Below are 12,073 nucleotides of genomic sequence, written 5' to 3' on the forward strand. Positions count from 1 at the left end.
AGGTATTAGTTGGTAGCTTGTATCTTATTTAAACATTTTGAACATTATTGAAGATCGCAGTTTTGATCCCGCCTCTATTTCTCATTCTTAACACTTCCACTTTACTATTGATTTACTTGTGATTAAGAACTTATTTGTAAATATGATATTTCAATGAATGTTCATTAGTAAAATTATAGGTTTTTATTTTGGCCAACCCTTTTCATTTTCAACTTCGGCTTGACTCAACTCCTTCAAAGTAACGGTGACCTATAATAATGTTTTCATCTAAAATTGTTAAAAAATAAATTATTTAGTAGTTTTGAAGAGAGTAATATGACATAAATAGATGTACTTTAAAAATTCAACTATAAAATATGGAACCAGTGTAATATTTTAAAATTTTAGAAAAAAAAAACATATTTTTAGCTAAAATATAAACCAGCCATTAAAATATTACTTACCTAAAAAAAAATAGATAAACACGCAAAATCAAATCAGTAATAATTAATATGTTTGATATTTAAATTTTATAAATTTTAGTTAGAGTACGGTGGATAAGTATGATTTTTTAAAATAATTATATAAGAAAATAACAATCTGACAATCCAAACCAACCCAATCCATGAGTTTTAAACTTTATTTTGATTGCTCGAGTCACTGACTAATATTTTAAATTGGTCTAAAAGATTTTTTCAACTCAGCCGGTACCTACCACTCCACAAAAATGGCACCATATTGCTAGCCATAATACTTATAGTGAAAGGGTAAAATTTGCATAAATGTCATATTTAAGAGTTTTTCACCATTTATATTCATATGTATAACCTCGGGTTTATAGTCAAATGTACGTGACCTAAAAGTGTATATATCTATATATAAATATATATATATATATATATATATATATATATAAATAAAAGAAGAAGATAGGATATGGGTTGTTCACCCTTCACCATTTTTTCTTTTTTGGAGATTTTTTAAATATTAGATATATTTTGTGTTTTTTTGCTTCCTAATGATATCTAGAGGCGACTATCGAAATCAAAAAAATTTATATCTCACATCAAAAAGTGGGATTAAGCGTCAAACATTTGATAGTTTATAAGTTGATAATGGGAGCTCGTTACTATTCCATCGTTCGTGTGGTTGATCGATAAGCCTTCTCCATCAAATTGAAATTTAATACAGTTATAAGAAATAATGAAGCGGTTATTGGTGTTGCAGTTCGTGACTCTAGTGGAAAAAGTACGATGACGTTAGATCAAATTAAATATTTAGTTAGTTGTATCAAGGTTGTCAAAAGAGTATTTCTTCACAAAGGTATTTCTAAAGTATTAAAGGTGTGTATTCATTTCTTACTTCTTAAAGAATATCGGGCTATCTTCTCGAATCTTTTGCACAAAATACTTTGATAAGTAAACAACCTCCAAATGTTTGTTAATTCTATCAGCAACTAGCACCGATGCAGTAGAGACCAAGACCATCTTTTTGTTAATCATAAGTGCAACTAGATAGCTCGTGAGCTTGCTACACACGCTTAAAAACATACACGGTTAATGTCTTGGCTCGAGGATCACCCTCCACAATTCGACAATCTTATCACCTTCCATCTATGCATTACTTCGTTTTTTTTTAATGTTTTTTCTATTATGCACGCTAAAAAAAGAACTCAAATTATAATAATTGGGTTGGATTCATCCGGTGGTTCAAGTAATTTTGAACACTCCCACATGCATCAATCAGTGCGTTTTGTTGTTCGTTTTTTTCGACTCGTACCTTTCTCGTGGGATCATTACGGTTAGACACATTAATCTAGTCGACATGAGCTTGTTACTTATGCCTGAAGACATAGACCTATGATGATTTGGCATGGAAATCACCCTCGACTAGTCGACTCTCTTGCTCCCTTTCATTTAGTGGTTTGTTTTATGTTTTTCGCGTACATATGCTAAAAAATAATAAACTAAAATCATAAAGGTTAAATTGATTAAGTTATTCACACATAATTTTGAACACGAACCTGCGTCAAATTCTTCGTTGTTTGTTTGGGGCGGCCATTCGTTAATAGGGTTAAAAATTAACCCTAGATAAAACCAATGCTAGCTGGCGCCGAGTGACTTTTTAAAAGTCCATTTTTATTTCTCAATGAATCATTTTCCATGTGGATTTCAAAAAACGACATAATTCCCAATTAAAGTAAAAAAAAACAACCAAACAAATGAAAAACGGTTTAATTCCATATTTTAATTACGGGTTCGCAGATTACGTAGATTCCAGGATATGCATTGGATGACAGTGAGTACTATAAATATCAAGCATTCACTAATCTCATTCCATAGTCTTCCCGTTCTGTTTCTCATTTTTTTGAAAAACTCTTTTGTTCAATTTATCTTGGGATCAATGGCCGTGTCTATCAAGATAATGTCTCTTACCGTCACAACTTTAGGTGTGATATCCTTTATATTTGGAGTCATAGCTGAGAACAAGAAGGTAAGCTTCTGTTCATAAATGGTTTGATTCTTATTGTGTAGATATTTGTGAATTTGAAACAATGAGAGTAAGATGAGAACCTCCCAACCCATGCAATATCATATAACTATGGTTTGATTCTTATTGTGTAGATATTTGTGAATTTGAAACAATGAGAGTAAGATGAGAACCTCCCAACCCATGCAATATCATATAACTTTTCAAGCTCCCTCATTGATGGTCACTATCCTTTCTTTTTGTGTTTGCTTATGGGCAGCCTGCATTTGGAACTCCCATCCCAGGCAAAGGCATTGTTGTCTGTCAGTATCCAGCGGACCCAACTGTGGTCTTGGGATATCTTTCCGTTGCGTTTCTTCTTGCTTCTTCAATTGCAGGATATTTCTCTTTGTTCTATCCTTACCAACAAAAATATGTTCCTCGAGATGCCTTGTTTAAGAGCACTAGTTTCTCAATTTTCTTCAACATTGCCCTGTAACTTCTCTTTCCAAATCACATCCTTTACTCTTAACTGTTACCTAAAAAGTTATTTCGAAACGTTATCAATCAAGCTACTTTTATGTTTGCAGGTTCACAACTGGATTGGCTATAACTTTGCTCGTATGGCCTACAGTCACTGAGCAAATTCACTTGACTCGCAACGTTTATCACAATCTCAAGACAGCATGCCCGACCGCTAAGACTGGTCTTCTGGGTGGTGGTGCATTTCTATCCCTTGATTCATCCCTCTTCTGGTTGGTTGCCCTAATGTTGGCTGGAAATGCTCGAGAGGACTACTTTGATGAAATAGAGGAAAACGGAGACAGCGCTGAGGCTCTTAAGAACAACGCATGAAAATTCTTTGTTTGGGGAGAATATGTTTCACTTGATTGTGGATTTACTAGTGATGGACTATTAAGTAATGACTTAAGTGTAAATATGATAGAATGTTCCTAAGTAAAATTATAGCATAATTATATGAGTTTTTATTTTCACTTTTTATTAACAAATGACAACATTTTTCATTTTCAGTGGTAACCTATAATAATTGTAAAATAAATAAATAAATAAATAAATTATTTTGTAGTTTTGAACCGAGCAATATGACATAAATTAATATGTAGCACTTTGCCTGAAGGTCGAGATCTAAAATTTACATAGTCAATTGTACTCGAGTGTAAGGAGAATGCTTGCTAATGCAAACCAACACCTTACTATCGGTTTGGTTAAAAGTTGATGTTTATATGATGACATGTGCCTCGTAGTTCTATACATGATATATGCTTGATATGTGTGAAATCTTTACGGAACGATGTGACTATTGTGTGTGTATGAAACGATATGACTAAGATATCTTTATTAAATGATATGACTGGAATATGTTTATGAAACGATATGACTAGGATATGTTTAGGAAACGATATGACTAGGATATGTTTATGAAACGATATGGCTAGAATATGTTTATGAAACGATAAAACTAGGATACATTTAGAAAATGACATGACTTTGATATGTTTATGAAACGATATGACTAGAATATGTGTATGAAATGATATAACTAAGATATGTTTATGAAATGAGATGACTGTGATATATTTATAAAATGATATGATAAGAATATATTTATGAAATTACATGACTATGATACGTTTATGAAATGATATGACCATGATATGTTTATGAAAGAATATGACTAAGTTGTGTTTATGTAACGACATGACTATGATGTGTTTACAAAACAATCTGACTATGATATGTTTATGAGTTAATAAGTCCATGAATCGTGATACAACGTGACTGTGAGATGATACGTGAATGTTATGATCACACGTGATATGATGATATGATAAATGTTATGGTATAACACGTTTTGTGATATAGTACATGATATGTTGATGATATGATGTATGTATGATATGACACGATGCATGATATGAATGATATACGACAAAAATGTGTGGACATAATGCCCAACCCCAATTTATGTAAGAAAACTATGATAAAAATTATATGATATGAAGAAAAAATGGAAGGGGTTGTCTTACATGATAATGAATAAAAATGTTGGGATCTCATGCATCATTGTGTGTTAATGCATCCAAGAATTCCCCTCTTTTACGATGATACGGACACGTACACTATGAGGCAGAAAAATGGTCATTATATTTATTATAATGCTACGATGGTCGCTATGCCTAATAGGTGTTCGACATCAACAGCTTTAGAGAATACTCGTCTGACCATGAAAGGGGCCTAGAAGGTGTGCGAACCGACTGGTAGGTTCATACTCGCACGTGTGGACCGTTTGTAGAACAGTAAATACACATCACATTAACTCGTTTAGTATAGACACCTAAGGAATATGGACTTATACGATAGGTCCTACACATGATTGTATTATTTTGCATCTAACCCCAATAGTGGGGTTACTTACTGAGTATTTCTTATAATATTCAAGTCACGTGCTACTGCTATTTCAAATAAAGGCAAGGCACCTCTGTACGACTAATGACTACATAGCCGTTCGAGACCATGAAACATGCAAATGGTAGTTATATTTATTTTCTTAGAGTTAGATTAGAATAGAATGTTTTTAACTATAATGCTAATAAGGGAAACACACACTAAGAGGAAAGAAAATATATGGTAAATGTTAAAGAGTTTTAAATGGATGACATGAAAAAGAAATTATAACAAACATAAATAAGCATTTAAAACTTTATTCATGCAAAGCCTCTAATGTTCGCATGATGTTTAACACATGAGCAAATGTAAATTAGAAACAATTTTATAGAAGTTCGAACTTGAAACTGATATCATGAACTCACATAGGTTGACTTGGATTTCAAAGAACAGAATCAAACTTTCATTAAGGATAAAGGTAAGTGACGATGTATGAATTATGATAATGTATGAACTGTGTCGTACGATATCGTATGATAGTATGTGATGATGTATGAGTTATGATGATGTATAAGTTGTATTGTATGATGTCGTATACTAGTATATGATGATGTACGAGTGTAAGATGATGTATGAGTTATGATGCTTGATGATGTGCGTAGTATATATATATTTTGACGAATGACGTACTTGATATGCTTGATGCACTTTATGACAATATGATGAGTATGATGATTGTGTGACGTTTACCTTAATATGATGATATTTTTCATATTGAGCATGCTATATGATGATGAGTGCCATATTGCATCATGTCGTTAGATCGACATAGGACACAACCCTAAGAGCATGAAAATGATATTAATATAAATATCCACAAGTATGTGTTACCTAGAGTAACAAAGAGATGAGACTAGAGGGTTGTGTTAGAAGAGATATTATGATGGATTTAGAGGGACCTCATGCATATTTTATTTAAACACGTAAGACCATGAATATGTTTTCTAGAGAAAAAGTTATTTTAAACATTTTTCGAAGTTTATGTTATAAATGATGTTAATGTAAGAGTTATATTTCCTCATTATAGATGAGCATGAGACGTCAGTAAGGACTCTAAGTATGTGAAAATTTAGGGTCGTTACTGTCATGTTCTCAAGTTGCGATGCCATCATCAGCCGTACAGGGACACCTTGCCTTTACCTGAAAAGAAGTAGCACATGGCCTCTAGTCTCAGTAAGTGACCCACTATTGGGGTAAGGGAAAGCAAACACATGCAACTCATGATTTAGGGACCTATTATTTAAAAACCATCATAGGGGTGGCCTCCGGTCTCGGACAAATTGGATGTGTAGTATTTCCCTACACACGACCCACATGTGCGAGTGTGAATCCACAGGGGGCTTGCACACCTCCTGGACCCTCTTTGGTCAAGCTAATTTGTAGCGAGTTCGGATGTTAGCAGAACCCCATAGTGTCATGCTCCCTATGAACACCCTTATCATCTTATTATGTGCATCCGCACTCATCATCATCACTGGGGAAGTATCCCAATAAATATGAACACACAAAATGCATGACGTCCCTATAATTTTCATCTTTAAATCATCTTTAAGACACAACCCTATGCACCGTTCACACATTACTCTAAGTAACATGCAAGCATTGGCCTTCATACATTCATCATCATTCGCTTAACCATGGTTGTGTCTTTAAAAAAATTTCTTCATAATGCATCGTGACATTTAATACATGCACACGATCTTAGTATGGAACATCATCATATTAAGTCATTTCATTATTATACGTGTCGCATCATCTTATTATTATGCATCATCAACATCATGTCAATATCATGTACATCATAACATCAACACATGATCATATAACATCATCGCGTCATTATCTAACATCATCAAGTCATCATACAACATCAACACATCATCATACAACATCAACGCATCATCATCTAACGTCATCACGTCTGTTGGGTTTTATGTCCTAAAATCAATAGTTTGTAAATAAAAACATATTCTATTTTCAATAAAGTTACCATTGATGTTTATTCAGTAAAGATTGTTATTTAATAAAGTAAATTTTACGATCATTGATCTAAATCCAATAAACTAAGTATACTCTGGCTATAGTATGATTACTTGAACTATATGAAGAGGCATAAGTGTGGATCAAGTTCAAGTATATAGTCAAAATGATCTATAGTACAGGAATAAGGCTGAGTACCGTATCTTGGGGACACTATGGATGCGGCCCACTTTTGTATATGATATAAACAGTGTGATCACTAAATTGAACATGTGGAGACATGTGAGTGGGGGCGTCGTATGCAATGAGTATTGCATAAGATCAGACCAGGAAGAAAATCACTCTCACTTTATAATGCCATTTACTGTTGAGACTGATTTTTTCACTCGATGACCTAGGCAACTTGACCTTAATCTTGAGCTAACTATGAACTCCTGTTTATTTAGAACTATCCTTAGATTTGCATGGGTGAGAGTGGTCCGAGTTCGCCGACTCATTAAGCCTCCCATTTCAAGGGTAAGACTGGGTGAATAGCTGGAGACATAAGGTGCAAAATAGAATTCACTCCTACCCACTTTTAGGGATAGTAGAGAAATTGTTCCATTAAGTACTGACTCCGGTCTTGAACAAGGGGCCCACCCTCTCATTGGCCTGAGAGGGATTCGGTTTGGTGGTTGGACCACAAACCAATTGTTCATTAGAGGATCAGTGGGACTTAAGGAATAAGAAGTAACTTTAAGGGAAAAACAGTAAATTGACCCATCTCTAGTTACGAATAACCTGTGAAGGATCGACTTACTAATCATAGTTATATCAAATGGACATAAATATATCTATAGTGAGGGGAGAGCAACTACTAGGCTATAGTGGAGTGTTCTAGTAGTTAACGAATGTTGGTTAACAAGGTTAATGAGTTTAGTCGGTTAATCTCAAATCGTTGGAGCCAAAGATCTATAGGTCCATTAGGTCTCCCTGCTAGCTCATATCGGACTAAACCTTAGAACAACATGATGAGTGAGTTCGAAGTGTTCGAATTCAAATTAGGGAGTATGCATTACATATATACGATATATTTAACTGCATTTTGTTTTAATTACGAATTAAACAAAAAGAGAGAATTAGAGATATTTAAATAAGATTTAAATATTTTAATTATGAATAGGGATCATAATCAAGGTGTGTTGGAATGGATTGCGATTGCAATGTTAAATATTAATTAAATTGTTTAATTACTCTTTTAATATTTTTTTAATTTGAAATTAATTATTTAAATTAATTGTTGAATTAAAATGGAGAAAGTCAAAATGTTGTCTCCCCTAATGGAAAAATTCATGTTTGAGTTAGTGGAATATTGAGTTAGTGGAATATTGAGTGCAATATATGGTTTAACCAAACTTGCATGTTTGCCACATAATCCCACAAATTTGAGTGAAATTTTGAGTGTCAAAATTTCGTCATCCGTAAAGGAATGCCTTGTCGTAACCTGAAATGGAGTTAGCGCGTGGTTTTAGTATTTTAAGAAATACTCATTAAGTGACCCCACTATTGGTGGTTAAATGCAAGAACATGTGAATGTAATGACGGGACCTATCATATCAGTCTCTTTTCCTTTTCCTATGACACTCTTCTAATGGGTATCTTGTGTGTACCATATACGCTACACATAGCCCAGACGTGCGAGTATGAACTCACCAGACAGTTCGCACACCATTGGGCCCCTTTTTTTTGTCGGGCGAGCCTACTCTGGTAGCTCCTCATGCCGGACGCCCATTAGAATTAGTAACTGTAATGGCAAAATTATGTAAAACATAATGATACTTCACCTGCCTGGTGGTGTACACGTCTGTACCATTGTGATGTAATAAGGGTATCCCCAAATGCATGAGCACACATAATGCATGAGGTCCCAATATTTTTCCGTTTTCAACATTATTAAATATAACCCCGCTACCGTTTTTCATTCATATCATATCATTTCTTATTTCTCATTTCTCATATCATACATAATTCTAACAGGGTTATATTGAATGTCATTTATCATGATTTTATGTCATTCATATGATGCTATATACACACAATTTAGGAGACATAACATAACGTTCCATGCTTTTAACATAACATTTCATCATATACATATCGTAACATATTGCATCACAATATATCATATCATAAACATGTCAATTTATCCCATATCTCGTACCATAACATATTTCATATCATTTTCATATCATATGACAATATATATATAAATATATATATATATATATATATATATATAGATATATATATATCCGTCATTCACATTTTGTATCATAATCATATCATATTGTAAACTCTTCGTGGTCATATCATTGCCTAACTTATCATAGTATTAACGTTCTTATATATATCACAGTCATATCATTACATGAACATACGTTAGTCATATCGTTACATGAACGTGTCCTAGCGCTATCGTTCAATCAATCTATCATAATCCTATCCCTTTTTACCCTTAACCTAACCTTATTCTTTTATTAATCGATCGTGACGATATCGTTTTTGTCAATCTTTCATATCCATAACACTTTGATACATATCCTAACCTTAACGTTCCATGAACATATCTTACTCCTATCGTTACATTATGTTTAGTGCATCATTCTCGTATCCTATCTCAAACATATCATTGAACACCTCGTACTGTAAGTGTTATCATACAATTCACATATTATAACATATACATATCATATTATAAGCATATCGATCCATAAACAATTCACACGTATTAATATATATGACACATGCAAAACCACGAGGCACGTGTCAACATCAAATATAACTGCCAATAGTAAGACCACTTACTTGGATGGTCTTAGCCTGAGTTCTATCTTACTCCAAATTAACTTGCTTTCGTCCCTCGAATTTGTTCTCACATATTTCAAGGTGATTCACTCTATCAAAGATATTCATGGAATTCTTTAAGTAATTCTAACTCCCAAATTTTGTTATGTATTTAACAAATTGTTAATCTTTTTATTTAAATTTAATATTTCTTATAATATAATATGTCTAGACAATGCTATTTATTAGATACTATAACTCTTCCTACTATATTTCAGAATTACTTTGTTTGCTGTTATATTTCATACTTTCTTTTTGTTCTATGGGTCTATTGTTTTTTTTTTGTATATCTTCCCTTTTCTTTCTCTCTCCTCCATGTGATTCTTACTTTCCAATCTTTTCTTTTATTTTCTTTTCATTTTCTTTTCATTCTGTTCCAAATCTTTCCTTTTAGAGTCTCTTTACAAATATTGGACAACTTTTTATCCATCCATTTGTCCATTGATATAAAATTATTTATATGAGGTTATTGATAATTATGATATGAAGTTACTGATAAATTAATGTGATTTACTCGAATTAGTATAGATGTATTGAAATCTAATTTCTAATTCATCACTAAACAATTGGAGCAATTGAGAGAAGATGTAACTTATAATTCACTTGATTTTCTAAATATTAAATTACGATAAAAGCAAAGAAATATTTAATATATATCTTAACAAAATGGCGAGATCTCTTTTCAAGGGAATTTTGGTGGAGGACATTTTAGTTTTTTTAACAAATTTGACATTTTTGTTGTTTTTCGATTTCTTTTTGCATGAACCTGATAGTCTGGCTTAATAAATGAATTGAGAAGAGATGGTTGGGAAAGGGACGAGAGGTTAGTGGAGAGAAGTGGGAAAGGGTAGTTTTTATTTATTTATTTATTATTATTATTATTATTTTAAACTTAGTTCTTTTTTTATAATTATTTTTATTTGTTTACTTATTTTTTTCGACTACTACATTTAAAGACTTTGATAAACTGGACATGGATATTATAGGTTTGAGTGATGTTTGTGGGCTCATTAATTCTCCATAGCTGAAGTATTTCACTTGATCTAGATATTAAAGAAGGTTTGTAGACATGTTTTATAGTAGTGCTAATTAGAACGAACGAACGAAAAAAAAAAAAAAAAAAAAAAAAAAAAAAAAAAAAAAAAAAAAAAAAAAAAAANGAGCATTTAAATAGTCACTTGCCATTTGCCTTCTGGTAAATGCCAATTTTCCATTACAGCTTGTCGGTTGATCCTGCAAACCGTGTGTTAGTGATGTGCTTGATTCCAAAGCAAACAATAAGATAATACTTAGGCTTGTTAGAGTCTTCATGTTTTTTTAAATACTCAAATTTGTTTTTGTTGATGTTTAATCATTTTGATTTGGATTCATTATACAGCGCAAAGTAAAAAAATTTAAAAAACGAAAATTAATTCCTAGGAATGTTTTGAGGTTGGATATCGTGGGTAGTTATTAATAAGAGTGAGAGAATCACAAGAAAATCAAAATTTAAAAGGTGTGGTCGAATGTTCAAACATCTAAATCCATCGCTAGTAGATATTGTCCGCTTTGTTCACTTTGGCACGTTATGTAATATCGTTTGCTTCACGGTTTTAAAACACGTCTTTAAGGAGAGATTTCTACCCTAAATTTTCCTATATAACCTAAGACGGTTACTTGAGATTTAATCTGACATTTAATGTGGAATTACTTTGATGAACCCTTATTATAAATTCTACATTAATTCCGTGCCTCATTTGTTACTTCTGGAATAAACAAATACAAAGAAAGAAAGAATGAAAAACATTATTGAATTAAATGCCCTATACTAACCAATGACCTTATAAATACAACTGAACCTATACTTTATTAAATGCAAATACAACTCAACCTACACTTTATTAAATACAAATACAACTCAACCTATAGTTTATTAAATGCAAATACAACTCAACTCATACTGATCTATACTATTATCAAATGCAAATACAGCTCAACATATACTAATCTATACTATTGTCAAATGCAAATACTACTTAACATATACTATACTATCAAATTTCTCTGGATTTAAGCAACATTAAAATAACAAACTAGATGAACATCGCTGCCTATGAAATTTTAATGCTAAATATATTATAGCATGGTGAGGTTATATATGAAATTTGGTGATCATTGGATAAAGATAAGTACGTAAACCAATAAATGGTGCAAAATGACCATAATGCCCCTAAGGATATCTACCTACGGTTCCTGACCTAGAGGACCTCCAAATGCTATTAAATTATGTAGTAGACCTTACTCTGTGATATCTGAT

The 12,073-nt window shown here is 32.4% G+C and overlaps 1 protein-coding gene across 1 annotated transcript; it reads left to right on the forward strand.

Moving 5' to 3' along the window:
• Positions 1 to 2,382: 2,382 nt before the first annotated feature.
• LOC111784009 lies at positions 2,383 to 3,303 on the forward strand. Its single transcript, XM_023664826.1, has 3 exons — positions 2,383 to 2,472; positions 2,729 to 2,943; positions 3,039 to 3,303. The coding sequence occupies exons 1-3, from the start codon at positions 2,383 to 2,385 to the stop codon at positions 3,301 to 3,303; spliced, it is 570 nt and encodes a 189-aa protein (XP_023520594.1).
• The last annotated feature ends 8,770 nt before the right edge of the window (positions 3,304 to 12,073 follow it).

The sequence above is a fragment of the Cucurbita pepo genome, unplaced genomic scaffold, assembly GCF_002806865.2.
Source record: "Cucurbita pepo subsp. pepo cultivar mu-cu-16 unplaced genomic scaffold, ASM280686v2 Cp4.1_scaffold000137, whole genome shotgun sequence".
NCBI lineage: Eukaryota > Viridiplantae > Streptophyta > Magnoliopsida > Cucurbitales > Cucurbitaceae > Cucurbita > Cucurbita pepo.

Bases quoted from the DNA above. Each gene is read 5' to 3' on its own strand.
- LOC111784009 (XM_023664826.1), top strand. From the start codon at position 2,383: ATGGCCGTGTCTATCAAGATAATGTCTCTTACCGTCACAACTTTAGGT. The intron at 2,473-2,728 runs GTAAGCTTCTGT...GCTTATGGGCAG, and splicing joins TCATAGCTGAGAACAAGAAG to CCTGCATTTGGAACTCCCAT. The intron at 2,944-3,038 runs GTAACTTCTCTT...TTATGTTTGCAG, and splicing joins ATTTTCTTCAACATTGCCCT to GTTCACAACTGGATTGGCTA.